Source organism: Marmota monax, unplaced genomic scaffold (assembly GCF_021218885.2).
Source record: "Marmota monax isolate L192 unplaced genomic scaffold, Marmota_monax_Labrador192_F-V1.1 WCK01_AAM20220418_F8-fsc00034, whole genome shotgun sequence".
In the NCBI taxonomy this organism is placed as follows: domain Eukaryota; kingdom Metazoa; phylum Chordata; class Mammalia; order Rodentia; family Sciuridae; genus Marmota; species Marmota monax.
In genome coordinates this window covers 870,526-897,863 of record NW_026693934.1, presented here as the reverse complement: position 1 = coordinate 897,863, position 27,338 = coordinate 870,526, and the positions used below count along the sequence as shown (strand labels likewise).

General features: G+C 33.9%; 1 protein-coding gene and 1 pseudogene across 3 annotated transcripts in view; one reads left to right on the top strand and one right to left on the bottom strand.

Annotated features, from left to right (window-relative positions):
• The window catches only part of Kynu (kynureninase), a 183,715-nt gene that overhangs the window by 98,887 nt on the left and 57,490 nt on the right, over window positions 1-27,338 (top strand). For 2 of the 3 annotated variants that reach the window (XM_058585367.1, XM_046463712.2), the window contains exons 4-8: window positions 5,054-5,136; window positions 17,600-17,661; window positions 19,090-19,161; window positions 20,542-20,616; window positions 23,265-23,411. In XM_058585367.1, coding sequence (XP_058441350.1) covers window positions 5,054-5,136; window positions 17,600-17,661; window positions 19,090-19,161; window positions 20,542-20,616; window positions 23,265-23,411 — 439 coding nt within the window. The remainder of the gene's footprint in view (window positions 1-5,053; window positions 5,137-17,599; window positions 17,662-19,089; window positions 19,162-20,541; window positions 20,617-23,264; window positions 23,412-27,338) is intronic. The other variant, XM_046463713.2, reaches the window with a different exon arrangement.
• LOC124106140 (large ribosomal subunit protein eL42-like) lies at window positions 26,702-26,984 on the bottom strand (annotated as a pseudogene).

The window sequence follows — 27,338 nt, the reverse complement described above, 5'->3', positions numbered from 1 at the left end:
GCAAAAGATACCCATTCCATCCTTGCTACATGTGTTTTACCAAGCCTTCTTGCTTTACCCTATGGTGGCCTAGTCAACATTGTGGCCCCACCTGCTCCTAAATGACAGTGGTGTTTGAGAAGCATGCTTATATATATATATATATATATATATATATATATATATATATATATATATATATATATATATATATATCAGTGCTCTCCTACCTCATATTTTGTTCCAAAATTGTTTATAATTTATTTGCTCCTCAATAGTTTGGCTCAGTGGCACATGTTTGTAATCCCTGGCACTTGGGCAGGTAGGAGGATAGCAAGTTCAAGGTCACTCTGGGCAACTTAGCCAGACCCTGTCTCAAAATGAAATAAAAAGAATTGTGATTGTAGTTCAGAGGTAGAATGTTACTGGGTTCAATTCCAGTCCCAGAGATAGATAGATAGATAGATAGATAGATAGATAGATAGATACACCCACCTGATCTTAGAATTCACATAATCACCATCCTTGATTACTGACACTAAAGGAAAGTCAAGGATAGGAGTACACTGAGAATATTTTATTGTTTGTGCTGGGAATTAAAAACTTAAAAATATTTTAGGACCTGTATTAGTCTATTAATCCAGCTCCAACAAAGTATCTGACACTAGATAACTTATACAGCACAGAAATCCATTTTCTCAAAATTCTGCAAGATTAAGGTGTAGCAGATTCAGTGTCTGGTGAAGTCCTCTCTGCTTTAAAGATGAGGCTTCTTTCTAAGTCCTCACTAAGTAGTAGGGACAAACACCTTCATTCCAACTCTTTGATAAGGAATGAATCCCATTCATTAGATACTTATGATTGGATTACCTCCTAAAAGCCTCAACTCTTAATACTGTCACATTGATGATCACATTTCAATTTCTGGATTTCAAAAGGACATATTCAGACTATAGTAGGATCCAAATGGTATCTTCTAAAAAATTGTATTCACTTAAGGCAAAGCTATGAAAATAGTTTCCGTAGAAGCATTTACCTGTGTGTTTGTCTTAAAATAAATGGCCCAGATTATTTAAAGGGGAATAACATAGGTTAACAATCATACTTGTAAAATTCAGCTAGAAGGCAATACTATATAAGTCCTGAAGAGCACAGTGTGAATTTACAATGGATATTGTGTCCCTAAGACAGAACCACATGCATTGTCACATGCATTGTCAAAATCTGCTAGATAGGTAGTGTTCTCTTTTTCACAGAAGCAGACACCTGCCACAGTTATGTTCTCATAGGAATTCTTATAAGAAGATTGTCAACCTAGGAAAGAATATTTAAAGTGAAAAGTAGCCCATCGAATTACGCATCAGAAACAAACCAGTTGACTGGTCAACAGTGACTTACTTTATAGGGCCATGTGTGTACAGTCAGGGCACTGAGGAAACATGCTTCATTCAATGAAAGCATTTCTTTCTTTGTTATTTTATTTTATTTTATTTTTTAAAGGTATATGTATAAGAAAGTACAGGGCATGACATATTACAAAGAATGGCCAACATGCTGGTTGGCTTATCATTCATTGGTTAATGCGGGGGGGAGCTTGTAACCTCATTAAAGAAGGCTATGAAATTTTATCTCCTTTTGAGAGAAATTTTCTAAAAGTACAGACATTTTCCTTTTTGTAGAATGGCAAAAACACGGCCCAATTTTAAAGAGATCCAAATTTCTATTAAATTCCTAATTAGATTTTATATATGGCAATCTAATTTCATGAGCAAATGCTGTTCGTAATCATCTCCCAAAGTACCCCACTCATGGCAATGACTTATGCTGTAGCAACGAGTTAACTCTCTCATGTTCTCTTTTCCTTTCCAGTGTTTGTAAAAGAAGATAGCGGCTTTGCAACAAGTATTTTAAGCAGCTTTGAATGAGAGCAATATAAGATTTTTCTTAACTCTAATACATATGTTTGTAACTGCACTTTAATCTACATCGACTCTTTCTAATGACAGGCCACTTTACTTTGGGTTTATTTGGATAACACTTTCTAAATACATTTCACTACCTCAGGCTAGTAGGCTGACAAAATGAGGAAGCAGACTCTGTGTGTGATATTTTCAAGGATGGAGATGCCAAAAGCATTGCAGAAAGAAGCGTATCCTTAAAGATTATTACCATGATGTCTACCAGAGTGAGGAGTAGGTGGCATAATATTCTGAGATATAAATTCTCTGAGGCAGAACATAGAATTTTACTACCTAAATGTAATAAGATGTATTGTGCTTTCAGCAAAGGCCATGGAGCTCTATGTGATTAAAATAAAAAAGGATCCAAGTATCTGTCTTTAACTACCATTTAATGATAATGATTTTTGTCTTTAGCATTTATATTGGAAGTCAAGAAAGAGGCAAGCTGCAGGCTATCTAATAATAATATGAATAATAATAACTAAAAATTGCCCTTCTCTTATTCCTTAGTCCTTAGCAGTCTATGTTTATTCTGGAAATCCTTTTCCTTCATCTTAGTTTATATGGTAATGGAAATATTAGTTTAAAATTGTGTTATGCACCACATGCTGATGAAGGGAGTTTTAGCATTAGATTTACATAAAGAAACAAGCCTCAGCAAAGGGGTCCTATGTACCCATCTATCTCTTTTATATGTTATCTCATTTATTTTTTATGGCAACCCTTTAAGGTACATATAGCCATTCATTTACTGTTACAAATGTGAACAGTTAGGCCCTGTGAGTTACTCATAAATGTGGTCTCAACACCAGTAGAGACCTGGAGTTGGCTTACACTAGGTGATAAAACCAACTGTTAAATTTGCAGAATTTTGTTGGTAACATGAAATCAGCTATCATGGGAGGATTTACCCCAAGAACAGTAGTAAAGGCTGATGAATAGGGCTTCCATCCCCAGATCTCACTCTTTCTCTCCTACTAGGTGTACTAGCTCACACTCCCAGCTTACTGAAATTTAATTCATGGTTTCAAATCCAGGCTAGCATTACACACACAAAAAAGAATATCTTGTTTATTTCATTCAAGTCTCCGAAGTTTATTATCCAAAGTACAGTTATAAAGACACGAATTGGTGTGAATATAAAAATTAAAGTTATATACAACTCTGGTTGTATACAAACAGAGATATGAAAAATTGTGCTCCATGTGTGTAATAAGGATTTTAAGGCATTCTGGTGTTTTTATATATATATATATATATATATATATATATATATATATATATATATATATATATATATATATATATAAAACAAAGTCAGTTTTAAAAAGATTCCCCAAATCAAAGAGTACCTTCTATCATCAAATACCAAGAAAAAGCAAAATGATTTTCTTTTAATGAAGAATGGGGCAATGGAATCACCCTTTTGCCTAGATCCTGGAACTTCAATGAAAACCAGTGAGAAGTTTGAACAAAATTCTTTGAACTTTCTAGGCAATATGTGCTACAGAAATGTGAGATTTTATCATAAAAAACAAATTAATGATCCCAAATTAAATTATCCAGAAAAATATTGAAAGGGCACTAATTTAAAAAAAAAATAGTGTAAATAGGAAAAAAAAAGACCAATCTAACAGAGCTTCCTAAAATACAAGTGCATAAAGCACTTGAGATACTTTCCTTTATCCTTTTTATAATTTCTTGTATATTTTTCAAGTGTATTTTCCTCCTCATTTGATGAAAACTTCTTGAGACTCAAAGGACTATTATGTATTTTGTGTTTTTTCATTATGCCTGCTGGGATATTTACTAGAATAAAAGTTAAACCAGAATTTGACAGTTGAATTGCTAGAAAATAGGTCAGGATGTAGTGTTGTAGTCAAATTTTATATACTTCTATTCAATTAATAGTTATGTTTTAAAACTAAATTTATAATCATTTCAGTCTCTAGCCTAAAAAACAGTATGTGTGTCTTAATATAGACACTATAATATGCTTCAAGTACACAAGTAGAATGTTCAAACAGTCTTGAAATTTTAAAAATAAAAGAGAAACAAAAACGAACATCCAAGACAGTAAAATATAGCAAAATAATGAAATAATATGTGGGCAATTTCCCTATTCCTCAACAAAAAGGAAATCCATTTTTAAAATGACAGGTTTTTTTTTTAGTCCCTAAAGGATTACTTTTTGATTTTAAAATAGTACACTTTTATTTAATTGTTAAAACATTATGAAGGCCCACACAGAAATGCCTACTTGCTAATGCTGATATTTTAATTCAAGTATGGTGGCATACACCCATATTCCCAGCCAATCTGGAGTCTGAGGCATGAGTACTGTAAGTTCCAGTCCAGACTGGGAAATTTAGCGAAACCCTATCTCAATTTTTTTAATTGATTTTATTTTTTTAAATACAATACAGCAGAATGCATTACAATTCTTATTTCACATAGAGAGCACAATTTTTCATAGCTTTATATATAAAGTATGTTTACGCAATTCATGCCTTTATACATGTACTTTGTGGGTTTTTTTGCATTACAATTCTTATTACACATATATACCACAATTTTTCATATCTCTGTTTCTATATAAAGTATGTTGACACCCAATTTGAGTCTTCATACATGTACTTTGGATAATGATGTCCATCACATTCCTCCATCCTTGCTAATCCCCTGCCCCCTCCTTTTCCCTCCCACCCCTCTTCCCTATCTAGAATTCATCTAATCCTCCCATGCTCCCCCTCCCTACTCTGCTATGAGTCAATTTTTTTTAAAGAGAGAGAGAGAAAGAGAGAGAGAGATAATTTTTTAATATTTACTTTTTAGTTTTCGGTGGACACAACATCTTTATTTTTTATGTGGTGCTGAGGATCGAACCCAGTGCCCCACGCATGCCAGGTGAGCCGCTACCGCTTGAGCCACATCCCCAGCCCATGAGTCAATTTTTTTAAAGAAAAGTTTGAGGAAGTTGCTCAGTGGTAGAACACTTGGGTTAAATTAACAGTACAAAAAAACCCTGATATTTTAAAAATTAGACATAAACATATTCATATGTACACATGCACACACAAAGCTAAGAAATGTTTGTCTTTTTTCAATTTTAGGGGAGCCTATGGTCATGATGTAGGAAAACGCCCTTGGATTGTAGGAGATGAGAGCATTGTAGGCCTTATGAAGGACATTGTAGGTAAGTATATAATTCAAAGAATCCCCCCCACTCCAATTGTCATTAGTGTCATTTAGTTATAAACATAAGTTATAAAGTCAAAATATTATTGATTAATATATTGAACTTCTACCCTAACCCATAGCAAAAAAGGATAACTATACCTTTAGGTTAGGTTTGTTCATTCAAAGATTGCTATGATTAAAATAACCAGGTTATTTGGCACCAAAATGAAATGCACCTATTATATTTTCTTGTATATCTTTAAACTAATATACACCCACTTAAAACTTGTTCATTTTATTAACTTACAGTTGAACACATTTTGGGCTGGGGATGTATGTAGCTAAATGGCTGAGGCCCTGGGTTTCAATCCTAGTACAATTATAAAAATAAACTTCACTAAATTGTATATAATATCACTACATAATAAAATAAACACTAAATTTCACATGTTACAACTATAAACTACCATTCATATTTTGGCTCATTTCAACTTAATTCCTGATGATATATTTAAATTTAAGCCAAGTGTACTTGAAGATAATACAGCTGATCTGTTTTGATGTTCACATGAATTTAAGTGAATTACATATACTATTGATGGTATGAATCATAGTTTTAGATGGCAAATTGTTAACGTTTTGGAAAAAGTTACTCATTTAATTGGGTTGAATATCCAGCATTGATTGAAATCTTACTTGAAATTTAGAGTACTGATCAAAAATTAATGACATTTCAGCAACGGAATTGGTGTTATTTGTAAATATTTGAATGAATTTGAGAAACTTAAAATACTTTGCAAAGCCTCACTCCCTTACAAGTATAAAAATATCCTTATTGGTGTTACTCACATTGCTTCACCTGACATGAATTCAGGCCTGTAATCAGATGATTAAACAAACATGAAGGATGAATGGAATCAGAGTGGGCAAAGTAGAGTGGGAATGTAGCCCAGTGGTAAAGCATTTGCCTTCTATGTACAAGGCCCTTGTTCATTCTAACATGTGTGCACGCACACACACACACACACACACAATATTGTCATCAGGAGCCAGGTATGGTGGTATGCACCTATAAACCTAGCTACTTGAGAGGCTAAGGCATGAAGATCACTTGAATCTGGGAGTGAAGGAACAGCCTGGGCAACATAACTAGACCCTACTTCAAAAACAAAGAAAAATTAGAGTGGAGGATAGGACTTATATACAGAAATAATTAGGACAAATCATTAAAATCTGTGGAATATCTTATTTCTTCAGAAAAGAAATATTGCACCTTTGCTATATGCCAGGACTTGTGGTAGCCCCTGAAAGGAAATGGTGAAAAGAATACTATCTTTATTCTCATGAGACTCCCAGTAAAGGAAGATAGAAAGAAATGCAAAATGCACACATACGTAAGCAAGTAAAATACAGAGAAACAAAATGAATCAGGAGAACCCATGCTACAAAAAGACATATAATTCTCCAGCTGATGGAGATAGAACATGTATTTAATTACTTTTTTTTTCCTGAAATCTTGCAAAACTCTTAAAGGAATTAGGGGGAAAAAAGTAAACCCCTGGGCTGGGGTTGTGGCTCAGTGGCAGAGCAATTGTCTTTGATGTGTGAGGCACTGAGTTTGATCCTCAGCACCACATAAAAATAAACAAATAAAGGCATTCTGTCCATTTACAACTTAAAAAAGGTTTTTTTTTTCTTTTTAAAGTAAACCCCTAAAGAACTAAATAGAAAGGCAAAGGGGATGGTACCAGTGACATTTTATGAGTTAGCTAGCAAGAGAACAAGTGGTCCAAAAATAAATAAATAAATAAATAAAATTTAAGTCTCCCAATGGTGAAAAATGGAAAGTTACCAACTTTACCTTTCAGATCTGTCAAAGGCTTGGAAATTACTGAAATTAAGCACCTCTGGAAATGGAGGTGAAAACAGGATAAAAACAGATTTGTGGAAAGTCTGTCTAAAATGTAACTAGAATACAATATACCTGTTTGAGTCACCTTTTTTGCTACTGTGACTGAAAGACCCAAACAGAACAATATTAGAGGAGGAAACGTTTATTTGAGGGCTCATAGTTTCAAAGGACTCAGTCCATAGGCAGCCAGCTCTATTCCTCGAGGCTTAAGGTGAGGCTGAACATCATGGCAAAAGAGTGTGGTGGAGGGAAGCAGCTCACATGATGATCAGTAAGCAGAAAGAGGTCTTCACTTGCCAAATACAAATATATAATCCAAATCCATGCCATCTCCTCCAGCCACACCCCACTTGTTTCAATTACCACTCAGTTAATCCTATCAGGTGATTAATTCTTTAACTGGGTTAAGGCTCTCACAACCCAATATTTCTCCTTTAAACCTTCTTGCATTGTCTCATACATGAGCTTTTAGGGGAAACCTCACATCCAAACCATAATAATGGTACTCCATGATTCCAGGGGAATCTTCCTAGACCTTTCTCCAGGAGAAGCCTGGTTAGTCTCTGGGGAAGGGAGAAAAAGCGATATTGGAAACAAATTTTAAGGTTTCCCACTGCTGAATACCAATACTTGGGATATGGATGTTGGTAGTGAGGAATCGGGTTTCTCCAAAGCCGGTTCCGAAGAATTTAGAGGGGCTAGCTCCTCAAACCTCTGTCTGGCCAGTTTAGGGGCACAAATGACTTATGGGAAGGAAAAAAAGGAGGTCTGGATGTTTCAGGGTATTCAGGTGAAGGCTTTCCCTTACAACCTCACATAACATTAATTACCAGTGAATAGGCACTATCTCCAAGTATTATGTGAATGATTTAGTCAGGTTCTTTTTTTAGATAGCAGAGCTTATTCCTTGGGGCTCAAGGTGAGGCTGAACATCATGGCAGAAGAGTGTGGTAGAGGGAAGTAGAGAGAGAAAGAGACTCCACTCTCCAGATACAAAATATATACCCCATAGCCACACTCCCTAAGAACCACTTCCTCCAGCCACACACCACCTGCTTCCTGTCATCACTCAGTTAACCTAATCAGTGAATTAATCCCTGATATGATTAAGGATATAACCCAATCATTTCTCCTAACCTTTAATTGTCTCACACATGAGTAACTTTTTGGAGGATACCTCACATCCAAACCATAACAGTGCACTTTAGGGACTAGGATTTCAACATATGAATTTGGAGAGAAATAATTCAGTCCATAGCATTTACACAGTAAAAGAAAAAAGGATAAATAAATGGGTTCTAATTTAGCTACCAGAATTCATATTGGAGATTACACAAGGCTACTGGGTTATCTGACATGAGGAGGTTTCCTAGCACAATGACTCAACAGGACTGCTTACAGAAAACCCCATTGTATTAGTCAACTTTTTGAACAACTGATTAAAAAAAAAAAAAAAAAAACTTTTTGTCTCTATTGTATTCAACAAGAACAACTTAGAGGAGGAAAGTTTGTTAGCTCATGGTTTCAGATTTAGTCCATAGTGAGCCAACTCTATTGCTCTGGACCCAAGGTGAGTCAGACATCATGGTAGAAGGGCATAGTGGAAAAGCACTGCTCCATTGATGGTAGCCAAGAAACAGAAAAAGAATAAGAGCCTGCAGGCAAGATAAACCCTTTCAGGACATACCCCCAATGATCCACTTCCTCCAGTCATGCCATACCTACCTTCAATTACCACCCAGTATGTGCATTCAAACTAGGATGGATTCATTAGGTTACAGCTCTCATAATCTAATCATTTCACCTCTGAATATTCTTTCATTAACACAGAAGCTTTGGAGGGATAACTCATAAGCAAATAACAATAACTACCATGTTTGCAAAGACATTCATGTTTAATATGCTCAAATTAAAAAACCTTTTAGAACAATCTGGTATGGGATTGTTGACCTTATGAACATGAAAAGTATTCAAAAATTTAGAAGGAAAAAACCTTAATTGAAGAGTTTCAAGCAAAAGCTTATTCTTTTGCCAGTCAGTAATTATTGAGTAAACACTATACGAATTTCAATTTTTTAATGTGGTTACATTATAGAATCAAAATATTAACGTAACTGATTATGATAGCAGCAAAAATGTAATTATATATAGATTTCCATGGGCTAAAAACATAGCCAATATTGAACAGAACATTCAGAAGTTTGGACATGAAGTATTTGGGGGTTATGCATGAAGGTATGCTCAGTATATAGGACCTGAGTCAAAGATGTTCATAGGAAACCCTAGGGTGAATCTGTGCTCCATGATTCCTTGATCTAGAGCTCATGGCAAGAATTGTTGGGAACTGAAAGCCAAAAGCCAAAACCAAGTATATCCTGCCATACCAGTAGGTCACAAAACACTTGATCCAGCTGTCAGAATTACCTGGAGTATATATTTTTATGGACAATCTGAACAAACCAGGATTTTCTTAAGGGTGGGTCAAATTGTGAAAGCCTTCATGTGCATTCATTTTTTTAAAGCCAAATAAATTCATAAAAATGTCTAATATATAAGCAAACAAGCAAAAAACTGGAAAAAATTCTTGGAAAATTTGACCATGAATGTATGCGTTCCTTACTGATGGATTTTTATTCTGTTGACTAGATTTTCTTTAAGAACATAAACTATATTCTAATCCTGTTATTTTGTACTTAATACTTATCCCCTAAAGAGGAGTTAAGATGTTTAAACACAGGACAGGGAAGTGCTAAGGCGATATTCTGTAGTGAGACTTATTTATGAAGCAAGTAAACCCTATAAAAAGTTTTTCATTGACCATTTAAAAGTTTATTGCTCTGTTGCAACTAATTAAATGTGCAAGTGTTTTGTTGCCCAAAAAGTACATATATGTCACATAAAGGTCCCCCAAATTTTAAACCAGCCACCACTTATTGTTACTAAGTAAAAAAGAAAAAGGAACTATGAGTATTGTTTATTTTAAAAAGTAAAAGGATTTAATTTATTTTTTCAAAAAGTATGTAAAGAAAATTAAATTAAACTGAGATTTTCATCTATCTTCCTCATAAAGTCAGAAAATACACATTCTGGGTTTTTTTCAAAATTAGCAACCAATTTTGACACTGAAATTCTATGTCCAAAAATTCAGTTTAATTATGACACTGACTTCCCAGATTTGGTACACATCACATAGATCAAGGGCTCAGCTCCTCTAGGCTGCCCTCAATTGTGAGGACAGTCACAATTGAGGAATCATCCATTCTTCTGACTGACCATCTACATACTGAGGGATTGCAATGCCACCTCTTTGGGCTTGATAATTTGCTAGAGCAGCTCACAAAACTCAGGGAAACACTTTTTTCACTTTGATCAACTTATTATAATGACTCAGCAACAACCAGTGGAAGAAATGTAGAAAGCAAGGTTATTTGGGAGAGGTGGGAGGTATGGAGCACACATGCCTTCCCTAAGCCTGTCACCTATCAGCACTTAGAGCTGTTCTATAACTCAGAACCTCTCTGAATCTCATTGATGAGTTTTTATAGAGCTCAATCTCCAGATACCCTCCCATCCCAGGAGGAGGTTGGTAGATGAGGCTGAATGTTCCAATCATCTAATTATTTAGTCATTCTGGTGACCAGTCCCACCTGAATTAATCTAAAAAACTTCATTGGAGTCATCACAACAGCATAAATCTAAATGTTTTCTAAAGGGGCTCTATTCATTTGGGGAAGATCCGTGCATTTCAGGATTGGTAACAAAGGCCAATTATTTATTATACCACATATGACTATATTATAGAATCCTCATATCAGCATTCAGGTATGTTCTTCAACTCAGAAGCTCTCTGAATCTTTTAGTTTCAGTGATTTTGGTTTTGGTTTTGGATATTGTATCAATGAAATTAAAGATTATTTGGCTCCAAAATATAATAAAGGACATGAAAGAAATAATTGTTTCTTGAAATGTATAATATCTGCTTTGTATACATAAAACTTAATGAAATATATTTTAAATATCTACATATGTAACTTCCAAAACCTCAAATGTTATATGACAAATGCATTCTTACGTTTTATATAAAATATTTTCAGTGAATACAGGTTCTTTTTGGTTAATGATTTTGTTGTTAAATACCTATTTTCTTCTCTATAGCTTATAATTTATCAGGGAAAATATCACTGTTGTTTTGTTGTTATTGTATAAAAGTGAATTTAAGCAATATTTTAAAACTTGACTTTTTAAAATATCAATAATTATTTATCTCCCAAATTTCTTTACTTCTAAAATTGTATATATTAAAGAAATATTCTTTAAGTCAAATTAAAAAAGTAATTTGCTGCTTGCTTTAAAAAAAAACATATTCTCTCCGAAGGTGTTTGTTGGTGTATATGTGTGTGTATGTATGTGAACAAAATTACAATTTAAAGATCTTAATCTACATTTTTAGAAATTCCTTTAAATTCTTTAAATTTTAATTTTTTTAATTCTAGATTTGAGTAATACTTTCATAAAATAATATAAGTGTTACAATGAGTTAAGCAGAAGATTTGGGTTTTACAGATAGAAGTTTGAAGGAAGCAGGAGTAAGAAACAGAAAATTAATTGTTCCTGTCAAAGTTACTTTCCTTGAAAGGCAGGTATTATAGACAGACTGATTGGTTAATGCCAGCTTACTTTAGAGTACCTAACTTTTTTCTTGTGAAAAGATAAAGGCAAAGGGCACTTCATTGTCAATCAAAAGTGGCCAGTTTGGGATTTTGGGCTCTCTGTTTAATCCTGATTTCTCAAATCAGATAAGCTGCTTAGTTTCACTTAGTGTCTTGGAACATTAGCATAAGTGACTCCATTTTTATTTTTAGCTTGATATTTTGGGGCTCAGAACAGAAGCTTTGTTCAAAACAATAGTTTCCTGTAAGTTTATTTAACAGTGTATTCCTTTTTTGTTGTTGAGAATCCATGCAGTCTCCTCTCTTACCTTAGTTTCTAGGAATAGGAAGTTCTCAGAAAAATTTGATCAAGTTTGAAGTAAGAAAAACATTTAGTAGCTTTCAATTTCTCATCTACACATATCATTCTTCATTTGTTTAGTTTGGGGGGGAGGTAGTCCTGGAGTTTAAACCCAGGGATGGTCTATCACCAAGCTAAAACACAGCCCTTTTTTATTTTTGAGATAGGGCCATGCTAAATTACCCAGGCTGATCTCAAACTTGCAGTCTTCCTGCTTCAGCCTCTTGAGTCACTGAGATTATAAGTGTGCGCCATTACACTGGCTTCTCTCTCTCTCTCTCTCTCTCTCTCTCTCTCTCTCTCTCTCTCTCTCTCTCTCTCTTAATGTGGTGCTGGAGATAGAAATCAGGGCCATGGCATGCATGGTAAGAACTCTATGACTAAGTCCCACTCCAGTCCCAAATTACTATTTGTTCTCACTCTGCCTTGCATTGTGTAATGCAAGAAACTTCTTTGGAAATTTCTTTGGAAGTAAATGTAAAAATTTAAGTCATAAAATAAAATAATATTGCAATAGTAAGCAATAGCAAAAGTCAAATGTATTTTTTCCTACTTGCTAGGTAATCTAACTCTGTCATGGACAGATACATTGTATAATTTGGGTAATGATTGAATATTTCAGGTTCTTAAAACCATAGTCTTTTTATTTTTTACCAAAAATTTCTCAAAAAGAAGGAGCAAGAGAATAATAAAAGTTATTATATGTACAAATTAATAGAGCATTGAGAAGAAAAAGAAAGTGAACAACCATATTTATTCATAGACATAGAAAAGAATTTTGATTTTGGATGTGAAGGAAAACTATTAATAAAACATTTTACATAGAGCCAACAATTCCACAAAACATTGAATAACTTTCCATTATAATTAATGTCATATTATCAAGATGCTAGAAATAGAATTGCTGAAGAATATTATTAGTATTATTATTAAGCCTACTTCTCCCTGGGTACATTAAAAAACCACAAAGAGCTAGATACATGCATTTGAACTTATAAAAATGTTGTAATGTGACCATAAATTTCTTTATGTAACTTGTGGTTGACCCTCAGAAATTCAGTAATCCCTGGAAGCTCTACCCCAGCAGTTATAGATCCTATGCAGGACACAGAAATTTACTACTTGAAAAATAAAGTTTAAAATTATTTGACTTAGTCTAATTATAAATGTGACAAATTCAAAATAACACTTGTGTCTGCTTAATAAAATATACAGAATATGGTATGGTGGTTATGAGACCACAAATGAACCCTCTTATCAAACAATAAGCAACTTGGAGCTTTGTTATCTCACTTTGCAAAAGATTTGAAATTATACTACTATTAGAAAGACACACAGGAAGTTTATTATGAGTTTGGATCTCCTATATTTGACTTATAGGGAGTATCTTGTAAGCAATGTTTCCAAATGTAATTCTGAGCCAAAAAAAAAAAAAATTCTACAAGACTTTGGGAAAGTTAGTTTTTCTCTTTGGATGTCAGTTTTCTCATCAATGAAAATAGAAATATCAAAGTATATATCTCATCAGTTTGCCTTGAGGATAGTGTGAGATAATACTATTGACAAAAAATAATGACTCTGCTTTAATGGATACAAGAAAATATTTTAGCTTGAGCCAAATATGAGTGACCATATCACAAGAACATTGATTCAAGTGACACTGATTGGCATGTTTTCATATACATGGAAGAGGACAGATAAGCTTTTATAGTCACAGAGCAAAAAAAAAAAAAAAGTCTTAAATAAATATATTTACCAATTTTATTGGTGGAACTGACTGTCTAGGAGGAAGACTACAGCAAGGTGGGGAAATCACAGGTATAGGTTTTATAGCATATTAACTTTAAGGTTAGTGGAAGCTACAGGTCTGCTAAGCTTAGCAATATATTCTGAGAAGCTCATCTGATAGTTATGAAAATGTCAGGTCAGATACCAAACTTAAGGCACATGGCTATTCAAATGGCTATGACAGCACAAGATAATTTTGTCTTTCAACCTATAGTACCCCATCTCCCCCCAATCTCAATGTTCTAATCAGCCAAGATTAAATAAACAACTGGTCTGCAAGATCTTTACTTATAGATACAGTTCCTCAGAGGACTTCAGTTCACAGTGCAAGTCATGTATTTAGAAGCGTTGGCACAAAGTAAGGGCTCTGTAATTATCAGCTTGCCAGCCTTCAAGGAAAGAAGGCAGTGTTTGGATTGAACTAAGCTTTATCTTCTGAAAAAGCAAAAAGCAATCTTCAATAAATAAATAAGCAGGAAAGCATTCTTTGAGTGAAAGCCATGGCTCATCCCCATCTCAGACGAAGTGATTCAGATCTTGACATTTATTGCAGTGAATCATAGATGATCTCCTAAAATGAAGATCCTTTCAAATCCTATTAAGCTTTCTGGGAGCTTTTTAAAATTTTGCCTCTAAATACTTGTAGTTCTTGATGCTACCACATTAATTCAAATAAGGCTCTTAAGAAAAAGAGAAGGAACAAAGAAAACCAACTTGAAAGAATTGTAGTTTACTTTTAAAAAAGGGTTATTTTCTTATGGAATGCTGATGATATTGAAATGTCTTAGAAGAACAGTGTTTTAAGAAGTACAATTTGAACCCAAAGAAATAGGTCAATGAGGTAAATTTTCTTTTGAAAATAAACCAAAAATCAGTTCAATCAGTGACGCTTTGATGTTAAGAATGCTTTTTTTTTTTTTTTTTGGTGCCTTTAGGTTACATTTGCAATAAACATTTTTGTTAAGGTTCAAAACTGTATTATTAGCATCACTCTTAGATACACCTGTGTGCACGTGCACACATGTCAAGCAGATTGATCCTATCCTTGAACAAAGTTCAATAGTAACTAAGCACATCATTTTTTGAAGTGCTGAATTTAATTTAAAGTGGTCTAAATTGTGATTTTTTTTTCTGCATAGGCAAACAAATTATTTACTTCAGTGAGGGAGTACTGAAAAAGAACTGATTCAAATGTGAGCATGACATCAAAAGCAAGAAGAGGGATGCCAAATGTCACTCTAGATTTATTTAGCCCTGCACAGCTGGAGGTGGGCATGCACATAGATTTACCATATTCTCATCCCAGAAAAATTTTAGGTGATCTAAAGTGAACATTCTATTTCTTAGAGGGCCAAAACTTCCCAGGAGTCTATAATTCTAACCATAATGTAATGTTTGAGCTTCAAAGATTGAGCTTCAATAGGAAATCTCACCACTCCCAGTTACTGCCTTTTCTGGGTTTTGTTGTTGTTGTTATTGTTGTTTTGTTTGTTTGTTTGTTTGTTTTTTGAATCAGATGGGATATAATTTCTCATTTTCTGAGTGTACAGGTTGCAAAATCACATTGGTTATGCAGCCACGTATATACACACAGCAATAATAATGTCTATTTCATTCTACTATCTTTCCTTTTCCCCCATCCACTCCTCTCCCCTCCCATCACTTCTTTCTACCCAATCTAAGGTGACGCTATTCTTTTTTTTCTCACATCTTCATACATGTATTTTGTATAAAGCTGAGGGTTTGGTTTTGATCTTGTGATAACTAATATATTTTCTTCTTGCCATTTCAAATCCTTCTTGTACTAATTCTGTTCTCTTTTTCCTTGCTTTTTCTTCCTGTTATGTTTTAGATGTGAGGTGTCCCCCAAAAGTTTATGTGGGAGACAATGAAAGATGGCATAGAGATACAATGATTAGGTTATGAGAACTTTAACTAGTGTGTTAATTCCCTGATATGAATTAACAGAGTGTGACCATAGGCTGGTAGTTTGTGGCTGGAGGACATAGATCATTGGGGACATGTCTTGGTGGGATATATATTTGGTGTACTGAGCTTAGGCTCTGTCTCTGCTTCTTGGTAGGATGTCCTGAGCCACTTTCCTCCACCCTATACTCTTCTGCCTCCCACCCCCCACCAAGGAATGGAGTCCTAAAATTTTCTTTTGGTCACAGTAGCAAGAAAACTAAAATTCTTTCTTTCCTACTTTCATTCTCCCTGCTATTTTTGTTGTTATTGTTTTGTTGTTGTTTAATAATTGGTTTCAAACAAATGTGTATAAAGAACTAATAAGAATTCAAGAATGTAATCGGATTAGACATCTTAGATAATATTTTGTTTCAGAAATAGCAGTAAGAATTCATAACATAATGTAAAGAATCAGCTATAATAAAGCTGTCAGGATTTTGGTTTTTGACCTCACTTCAAAGAAATTTTCTTACTGTAGGAAAGGCATATGCCACTCCAAGCAATGTGAGCTTATTGTGTCCATCTAGTATGCCTTGTGGGGCACAATTTTATTTAGTGTCGGGATGTAAAAGGAGACTATTCTCATTGCCTTGATTTCAGACATTATTCACCTTGTGATGACCAGGGAAGCACCTCTTAATTCCTATCACTTGTTCACCACCTTGTAGTATCAAAGAGAAAAATCAGTGTGGAAATAGGATAGGAAGGTTTCCTTCATGAGGTGAAGATAGTCCTTTCCTTAAATGGTAATGCTAAATCATAAATTCCTAAATTGACTACATATTTCCAATGGCCTCTCCTTGATGGACCTTATCCTGGAATCTATCTAATTGATTTATTATTCCATTTACTTTCTATTGTTTTAAAATGGAACTCTATCAAAAACATGTCTTTGGATATAAAATGTGAATTGTGTTTCTTTAACATCTAGTGCAGCCTTATAAACATTAAGGTACATTGCCTATTTTTCTTAGTGTTGGTAAGAAAACAACATTCCTATTACACAAGTCTAATTACCTTTAAGAGACACCATAAGAACTCAGAACAATGATGGCATCATTACTGTTATTGCTCTCTGAATTCTTAAGTGACCATTGTATTCTCTGTCTCTGGGTCTCTTTATAGTGCCAAAGCCCTCACTAAAAGGAATTAGATCAGACTATGATTATGTAGTGGATATGATATCTTTGCATGCTTTCTCATTGGAAAATATATATCTATATTACCTATTATCTTAGTGTATATGAATAAATCCCCAAACTATTTATGCTATTGTATTTTGCTATGTAGCTTTTTTGTCTTGTTAATTATTACCTATCTCAATATAATAGCAAAGAAATATGTTTGGCAAAGTAGTCTTCTTTTATTAAAGGTACATTTTAATTTGATATTGGAAGCAATCAAGTTTTAAAATGTGATTGACCTTTATCTTTTTAGATTCCTTTTGAAGATACATGCATGACAAAAATGTTCTCTTTGGAAATTTTTCAAACTGACTGATAATATGATAAATCCTTTTTTTCCAAGAAAAATAAAATGGTTCATTATTTCTTTTTGCTACTTACAACTTCAAAAAGGAATATAATTTTTAGCTAGTTATGTGTTTGTGACTCTAGATATCATTTGATAAAATGAGTCAAGTAGGAAACTTCCATTTCTTTATGATGATACATCAAATGTGTCCTTATCTCTAAAATCAGTAAGAGGGAGGAAGCGAAGAAATCCTTCTACCTTGTTTAACTTTCATGTATCTTTAGAACTTACAATAAAAGAACTAGATTTTGATATGTTTATTTTTCAGGAGCCAAGGAGAAAGAAATAGCCCTAATGAATGCTTTGACCGTTAATTTACATCTCCTACTTGTAAGTTTCTTTTCCCACCAATGTTTAGAATACACTCATTTATGGGATCTGATGTATTTCTATCTTTAATTCATGAGATTCTGATGGTTTGCTTATTTAAAAATAAGTTGTGAGGTTATGTTCATTTTTACCAGGAAATGCTGGCCCATGACATAATGGTTTCTACATAATCATGGAAAAGTTGACTCTTACAAAGAAATTTAGAATAATGAAGAGTTCTTAGCTCAGAACATAAAAAAAGAGTCATAGTGGATGAAAAGAAACATTGCTTTCAAGAACATAAAGCAAACATGTATAGTTACCAGCAAAGCACTGAGTTTTTCAGAAAGACATTATCCAGTATGCAGATCTTTAGCAGAGAGAGATTATGGATCAGTATACATTTGTATAGCAATGGTTGAGGAGAAGAAAAACACTTGAAACACAGAAAGTAAACTGGTGAAAAGAAATATAGTACCTTAAATGAGCTACTGTATTTAAAGTACTTCTTACATGTTAAATATTTAATAAATAATTTTATCTCAAAATGTCAGATGTATTCTGAATTTGGTATGTAGTGTCTTTTGTAATTGATGCTTTGAAAAAAATTGACTTCATTTTTTTTTAGTATGATTTGAAAACATACCTGCAAGTTCAGGCATAACTCATTTTGACTCCCAGGTATGTTATTTAATGTCTATTTGAGATTGGACAAAGTTTTCATCATCTGTAAGTTTTAAAGTTCTTCTTTCTAAAAATGACAATAATACCTACCTCATAGATCTGCACAAGGTTTGAATGTGATATGTAAGAACTTATTTAGCACCTGGGCCAATAATTAACAGCCAAATAACGGCAGCTGTCAATCTCGTTATTATTGTCAATCTCATTATCTAAGAACTATGTGGAGAAATGAAAGGGCACCCCCTGGCCAAATGAGTACTTTGTGCTAGTGCCTCTAAGAAAGACAATTGTTTCATATTAAAGCTGAAAGGTGTTTTGGTTGGACCTAAAATAAATGCCATAAAATAACATTGGAAAGGTGATGTATTAGAAACAAAATTGGTAGTGCAAGATAAGTCAATGTAAATAAAACACACAGAGAACATGATGTTTCAGTCTGATACTAGAGAATTTACTAATAAATACTTTGGGAAGATAATTTTTCAACTAACATTTAAGTATACTTTGAGAATTTGTTTTGATCTGATTTACATTTTCCCCTGAGTTTGCTATTCCATTGATAAACATAATGAGCTGATATCTTCTTCCTTTTCATAATTCATTGGAAACAGGGCTAATTGAAAAGCTACCCCTGACAGATATCTTAGATGTTTAATTAATTAATGCCTTTAAATTTTGAAGATTCTAAAATGAAAGTGTGGCATCAACTGAACAAATGCAGAAATTGTATATTAATGCTTTCTCAATAAATCCATTTCATTGCAGTTATCATTTTTTAAGCCTACACCAAAACGGCATAAAATTCTTCTAGAAGCCAAAGCCTTCCCTTCTGATCATGTAAGGATTTCTTCAAATTACATTTATGTTCTTTCTACTCTTCATAGAGGGACATCATTTGCCTGACTTGAATGTTTATTCACTAGTCTTTTCTGAATAACCTTACACTAAAAAGATCTGTCAAATGCTTTTGATTTAAGAATTTTTTATAGATTGTAGATTTATTTCTTTTGTTCAAGTAAAACATGTGTTAAGGGAGGGAAGGATTGAATAGGAACACTGATTTATTAGTTTTTTTAAAAGACACTGAACAAACCGCTGGTCTAAATGAAGTGTAGTTATAAATTTTTTATTAATTCTTGTTGCCTTTTTATGTTATGAGATCAAATCAATACAAACCCTACTGCTTAACCCTTTGGCCATATAAAATTGCAATTTAAACCTGCATTTGCCCCTTCCTTTTCATAGCATAATAGCATAATTTTTCTTTCTTTTTTTTTAAGAGAGAGAGAGAGAGAGAGAGAGAGAGAGAATTTTTAATATTTATTTTTTAGTTTTCGGCAAACACAACATCTTTGTTTGTATGTGGTGCTGAGGATCGAACCCGGGCCGCACGCATGCCAGGCAAGCGCGCTACCGCTTGAGCCACATCCCCAGCCCAATAGCATAATTTTTCATGCCTTATTATTTTAAAAAAACTACTAAAGATTTAAAATATTTCTCATGGTTCACTAAAATGTCATGTAGTATATCTTATCAGCAATTTGGTTGATAAAATTTGATTGTTCCAGACACATCCACAGAAAAAGGTACATGGCATATTTCAATTTTAGTATTAGAGAAACTTGATTTCTACATTATATTATGACTGTTAACTATAGTGCATATATCATAATTGTAGGGCATGTAATTATGTCAGAATTAACAGCCATTTCCTTACTGAAAGAATCAAACTCTAATATCTTGAGAAAAAAATCATGCTCCTTGCGATTGTTTGTTCCCAGTCATATCTTATATTATCAGTAAAGTCAATTCCTATTGTTCTTTCCTTTCACTAACTTACTCATGCTAGGATAAGCCATTTTTATATCCTCGATACAACTGTAGCAAGTGCATACTGCTCACATTGGTTTTCTGCAGATTCTGATTGTGATTTAGATTAGGTGACTTTTGATAGCAAAATCTCTCCTAACTCCAGAAGTCTAAATCACTCCTATATTTCCATTGGGCTGTAATTTGTAATATCTCAGAGTGTTCGGATTCCTACTTAAATCGGATTAAGCAGTTTTTCTCTGATATATTAGTTATTCACTTTTAACCTTGACTTTGGATTTCATATAATAATGTTTTCATTGATATTTTATTATTTGTTTTCCAAGTTGTTATGTTAATGTCCTTCTATGCTTCGGGCTTGATTTAATAAATAACTTCTTTTTCCAGTATGCTATAGAGTCACAGCTTCAACTTCACGGACTTAATGTTGAAAGAAGTATGCGGATGATAAAGCCACGAGAGGTATATGAGAAAGAAATAAATATTCATCATGCTTCTATTCACTATTGATTTTTTTATTCATTCTCCTCAAAAGTTTATTATCTTCATTACTGTAATGGAACTTTCAAGAAAGTACAAAAGACTCATACTTCTCTTACTGTCAGCTCATTTTGTTTAAAATAGTGAATAACTCAGAATTGTATTTATTTTTATATTTCATGGGCTACCCATCTGGTAAGCAAACAATCTTCTATTTATGTTACTGGAGTCTACAGAGTCTACAAGGAAATGGGATGAAGATGATAAATTGGGTGTACCTTTTTTAATTTTAAATTTTATTGCCCTTTAGTGCCATTAAAATCAGGTAAAAGACCAGTGGTATTTGTTGAATTTAAATAGTGATTATCTTTCCTGGCCCTTAATAATCTAAGTATCAAATATTGTCCGTTGTCTTTAGACAAAGGAGAAAGGATGAGGTATACTTGGAAAATCTTGGCTTTTATAGCCTGACTGACATACCCAGTAGAATCCCACCTCTCCAACTTAGTAGGTGTGTGACTTTACTAAAATTGTTTATCTGTCTGAGACTCCTTTATATTCAAACAGATAACAAAAGATACATTTGATACAACTTAACCATATCTTCAAGGTCTAAACTCTCGTGTATTTTACCTTAAGAGACGTGTAAGGCCAAGTTGTACACATTTGACATATAAACCCCTGCAGCTTCTATAATTTGGCGCCAAGAAAGTCACACAGAATAAATTATAGGTTTCACATATGATGCTCCCAGGCTATTAAGCCAATGTTTGAACAATTACTTCTTTCAGCCCAGAATTACTCTGAAGAAATTAAAGACCTGCTCTCTTCTCTTCTACTTGCCAACATGCAGTAAATTAATGGAATGAAAAGTTCTTGCACCACTGAGAGGATATCTGTTTCACACATACTAGATGAATTGCTTATTTCTTGCATAAATGAAAAAGTCACTATCAGAGGTTTTAGTTGAAAGTGACCAGCAGTTTGAAGTCTTATGAGTTAATTGTGATCTTGGGACCCATCTTTTAGCATTACTAGATGATAACAAGTTAGCATGAATGAGGGACATGTCTTATCATGGAAAACAGTTTTTCTTATTTGCTTATTACTGCTTCTTTAAACAAATAACTCATGAACTAATTTATATAATACTTTCCATTACTCTTCTTGAAATTGTGGTGGTCAAACCTTATTTGATTTTTTAAAGAATAAAGAGTTTCAGGGCTGGGGTTGTAGCTCAGAGGAAGAGTGCTTGCCTTGCATGCGTGAGGCACTGGGTTTGATCCTTAGCACCACATAAAAATAAAATAAAGATATTGTATCCACCTATAACTAAAAAATAAATATTAAAAAAGAATAAAGAGTTTGAATTACCAAATTTTTATATAACTTAGATTGTTTCTAATAACTACTGAAATGCTTCATAGCATATAAGTACATTTCATTTAATTCAGAGATTTCAATATCTATCATATTCCCATTTCATAGAGATTCCAGACTTCTTGTAGTATAGAGTATATTACACACACACACACACACACACACATATGCATGCACACACACATACACACTTAACACATAAGACATTTGGCAAATAGCAATAATTATGAAAACTTAAGAATAAATGGAAGGAGCCAGCACAGTGGCACATGCCTATAAAATCCCAGCAGCTCAGGAAGCTGAGGCAGAAAGATCATGAGTTTAAAGCCAGCCTCAGCAACTTAGTGAGACTGTGTCTCAAAATAAAGTATAAATATGGCTGGGGATGTGGCTCGGTGGTTAAGTGCCTCTGGGTTTAATCCCTGGTATGATCAATCAATAAAAATAAAATAAAATAAAGGAAATTTTATTAATGAGTTTTCCTCCAATATTAATGTAATTACTCTACATTGACTTTAAAAGAAGTCAGATTTAGCACTGCACAAAATTCATGAAAACTTGTTGTATATCACAATTGTTAGGCTACAAGTATTGAACTGATTTCTTTCAGCTCAAGTTGTTTACAAGTCTAAATATAGATTTATTCATTTTTTTTTACTAAGTAATCATCATTAGTTATAGGGGGATATACTAATTATTTATAAATTATTTTTCTTTATGTTTGGATCAGTGTCTTTCTATTTGGAGAATATTTTACTCTTAAGTTAGAAATATTAGGTACTATTCAGATGAAAGATATGCAAGTGATGCTTTTTGGGAAAATAGTATATTAGATTGACAAATGCAATATTAATTTCCAACAGATTTCTCTTGCTATATGATATTCCATGGAATTGCACTTTTAGGTGTTTTATTGGATGGGTGTGATGAGAAAACGACCAATAGGTATACAAATAGTAAAGATTAACCTAAAACTCGAAGAAAAAATAAGCAAGTAGACTTTTGTAATGACTTACACTTAAAGAAAAACCACTACTTCTATTTTATTATAATTTATTTTTAAATTGTCATTTCTTATAGAAAAAAAAAATTCAAATTCTGCTCTTTAGCCAGGTTTTGAAGAGCATTAATGCAGTGGAAAATTTTCACCTTTAGTTTTTCTTATGGTGAGACAGCTTATGGTGAAATTATAAATATGTGATAAGAGTATTATTGTCAATATTATGTAACTTATACCTAATTTGACTTAGGGAGAAGAAATATTAAGGATGGAGGATATTCTTGAAGTAATTGAGAAGGAAGGAGACTCTATTGCAGTGATCCTGTTCAGCGGGCTGCATTTTTACACTGGACAGCTCTTCGATATGCCTGCCATTACAAAAGCTGGACAAGCAAAGGTATACACATTATTTTCTCCTTCCAGCTCACCCAACCATTGCTCCACCTGCACTTCTAGTAAAGTACCTTGGTTTCTGGCACTGTAAATTTATTATAAGGAAGTTTTTTCTTTAAAAAAGAGTAAGGCTTGTATAAATTTTAAAAAATGCACTCTGTTCTTTTTTTGCTTTAGATGTCTCTATTTAGAAAGCCAAGTTTTGCATGTCTGTGGTCTCCTTCACTTAGGAACAGCTGCTGTCTGAGGTCTGCTTCTAGTGAGCAGCACAGGCAAGCTCCCCACAGGTGATGTCGCTGGTATTCAGCTGCTCAGACAGCAGGAAGCAGAGCAAACACCCAGCCTTGTAACTCCATGTGAGGACTGTTAGAACTCTGCCTTGCTACTTCGCCATTCTGTAATTCATCCTAAATATAAATTGGTTCTCACTTAACCCTAGATACACAAAGATGGAGAAATGTAGGATCAAACTTTATCAAGAAATTGAGTATTCACTCAAGGTACTTAGGAAGGCCATTTAATGTCTAAGAATCTCAAGAATGTTTTTTTTTCCTTATACATTACTACATTAAACTTAAATTTTTGACCACTTCTAAATTGTGTCTTTTTTTATAAATAAGTGTTTGCCCAGAGTGCTTCTGGTGTTTATCTCCCTAACAAAATAAATAAATAAATAAAGGGAGTAAAATTCAGTGCTCACAATTTACATTTAAAATTCTAAAGTAAGAATTCTATTTGATTCAGCATTTATTTAAAAAGATGACAATGTAATTTTATTCTGGACATTAATAAGTTATGGGATTCATATATATGTGAAGTCTAGTTAATATATTCAGTTATTGAAGCTAATGAGTGGAACTAATGAAAAGAAATTTAGCACTGTTATCAGCAGTCTCTAGGAATCCCCAACCACGAGTTTCAACTGGTTTGATGGATAACTGTGAAAGTGGTGCAGTACAAAAGATATAAAGATAATGTATTCTTAACTTAGACATTAAATATTAAGCACCAAAATAAAGGGAGGCCAATAAAAAACATCATATTTTAAAATGTTACGCAAATAATCACCAGTCCCTGATCCTTAGTATATATACATGCACGTGTTATTAAACTTCCTAGATATGAGACAGAAAGAAAAGAAAGGCAATGGATTTTGGCATCATCCCACTGTCTAATGTTCAAATACTGGCTAGGTCATTTAATTATTATATGATAAAGTCAAGTTTATTTACTTTTCTGAGTCTCTATTTTTAAAAATACTAATCTGGGATAGCATCTACCTCAAATTCAGTATGCAAATATAGAGTACAAAACACCTCTTTTCTATACCAACTAAATGTAGATACACCTCATTGATCTTTGCCTTCCTATCCCTAATGATTTAACCACTACTCATCAACTCAACTACTACTACTACTGCAAGAAAGCTCTAGGCTACTCTTAGAGCAGAAGACTGTCACCCATGCTCATGCACCTGCTACCCCTGGATGTCCTATCCTATATGCACCTTGAGATCAGCTTGGTTCAAATAGATTTGTCTCCCACAAAATGTTCCTACTGTTTTATACTACCATTCGGCTACACCTTCAGATTCATCTCATCTCTCCTGTCATTAATCACTCACTTTTCAATTCCACTCTTAGAGTCTGTCTTTCCCTTCATCTTCCTGAATCAGGTAGGAAGCATTTCAGCTGCAGTAAACAACATCCCAACAAAATCAACCAAAAAGCAGGGATTCCTTTTCTAACCACAGAAGACTTGAGGCTGTAGTCTGACTGGCATCTCCAGAGTTCTCTTCAGTTTTCTCACACTTTTCACATTACAGTCCTAAGGTGGGGTTGTCCCAAATCCAGACATCCCATTTCTATTTAAGGAAAAGAGAAGGAAGAAGGGAGAAGTTTCAGTGCAGCCGCTTCATCTGTCCCTTTCATCTGAAGTGCTAAAGCTTTCCCAGAAAAACCTAGCAGATTCCTTCTTGTGACTCACTGCCTTCTGAAGTGGCAGCTAAAAAAGAACATGGGTGAAGAAAGAGTTCACATTTATAGCCCCATAGGAGAGAAGGACTAGGAAAAAGGGGTTGGAAAAAGATTTGGGCTTGATAAGGCACAATGTTTCCCATTTGTGCAGCTGCAGGATCTCATGGTTTCTAACTGGGTCATGTGGCACTTGCTATTTGAGTGCAAACATCTGTTAGACTCAACCACAAGCTGCATTTATTTATTTGTTTGTTTGTTTATTTGTTTATATTATGGCACTGGGGATTGAATCCACAGGTGTTTTGCCTCTGAGCTATATCCCAAGTATTTTTTTCCCCCTTTGAGACAGGGTCTTGCTAAGTTGCTGACGCTAGCCTCAAACTTGCAATCTTCCTGCCTCAGCAGCTGAGTTACTGGAACTATAGGCATGTGCCACTGCTCCTGGCTCAGCTATTTAAGTTATTAATGAATAATAATCACAGTCATGGCCCAATCAGTCTGGAAAAAAATTAATAAATAAAGTACTGGGTACAGTGACATGTACCTCTTGTTCTAGCCACTTGGATAGCTAAAGAAGGAGGATCACTTGATCCCAAGAATTTGCGGTCAGCAAATCTCTCTTAAAGAAAAATAAAAAAGGCAGCAGCAGAATATAAATGATGACATTATTAATAAGGTATTTTAGTAAAATCAAAGACACCCAGGTAACATTCATATAACCTTCACATACAAACATTAGCCTCAATGAACCATCTAATTAAGGGAAAATATAATTTTTTTTTCTTGAACAGTTTTGAAATTCTTCTAGGAGATAAAGAAATGACTGATCAAACTTTTGACAGAAAGCTTGGCTATTATCTTTCCAGGTCTAAAGATAAGGAGTGAGCTCTCATGAGCTATTTTTATAGAAGAGTATCAAAAATATTTGCATATGATATCATGTGAGCAAAGAATTGACAGGAAAAATTATTACCAAATACAACTGTATATAAATATAATAAGAATTGGCATGGTTTATGGATTTCTGTTCATAATAAATTAACCTTGCTGGGAAAGATGTTACATGCATGTAATCCCTGAGACTCCAGAGGTTGAGGTAGGAAAATCAAAATATTGAGTTCAACCCAAGCAATTTAGCAACAAACTGCTCTGTGGCACATAGCTGTAATCCCAATTTCAACTACTCAGGAGGCTGAGGCAGGAGATTGTAAGTTGGAGACAAGCCTCAGCAATTTAGTGAGACCCTGTCTCTCTCTCTCTTTTTTTTTTTAAGTGAAGATAACCTCAACATTTTATTAGCATAATGAAACAATGAAGTTTAGAACTGGATCACTTGGCCTTTTCTCCTCTTATCTTCTCCCAGTTCCAAATGCTTGTATCTCTTAATAGCCAGCATTCTCTTAGATCTGCACTTAGGCTCAACACAGTCAAGCCTCAATACAACCTTCTTTGTAGTTTAGCTTTTTGCCACTCTGTTTCCTGTCATATGCCATTTTCCCTTGTGCATACAGATAATTCTTGCCCTTCTTGTACTGTGTCACTTTATGGCATTTGTTACATTTCTTATAGAACGTCCAGTGGATCTTAGGAATGTTCACCATATTTGTGGGAGTCTTATCGGCAAGGAAAATAAAAGGAAGACCCTGTCTCAAAATAACAAGAAAAAAAGGGCTGAGGATGTAACTTAATGATACAACATCTCTTGGTTCAATCCCTAGTATTCCAAGAAAAGAGAAGAGAAGATGTATAATAAATTACCCATGGCCTTGAACTCATCCATGCATGTTAGGGTCTGTAAACAAGTCAAGATGGCGCCTGGCATTTTGCCAGAGGGAGTGGTTTGTGAAGTAACATCAGCGAGCCATTAAGTGTGGAGATTCCTTATTGGTTGACTGCTGTATCTAGTTTATGTTAATTAAGATAAACTGTGTGGAATGTATATATACCCCACCTGT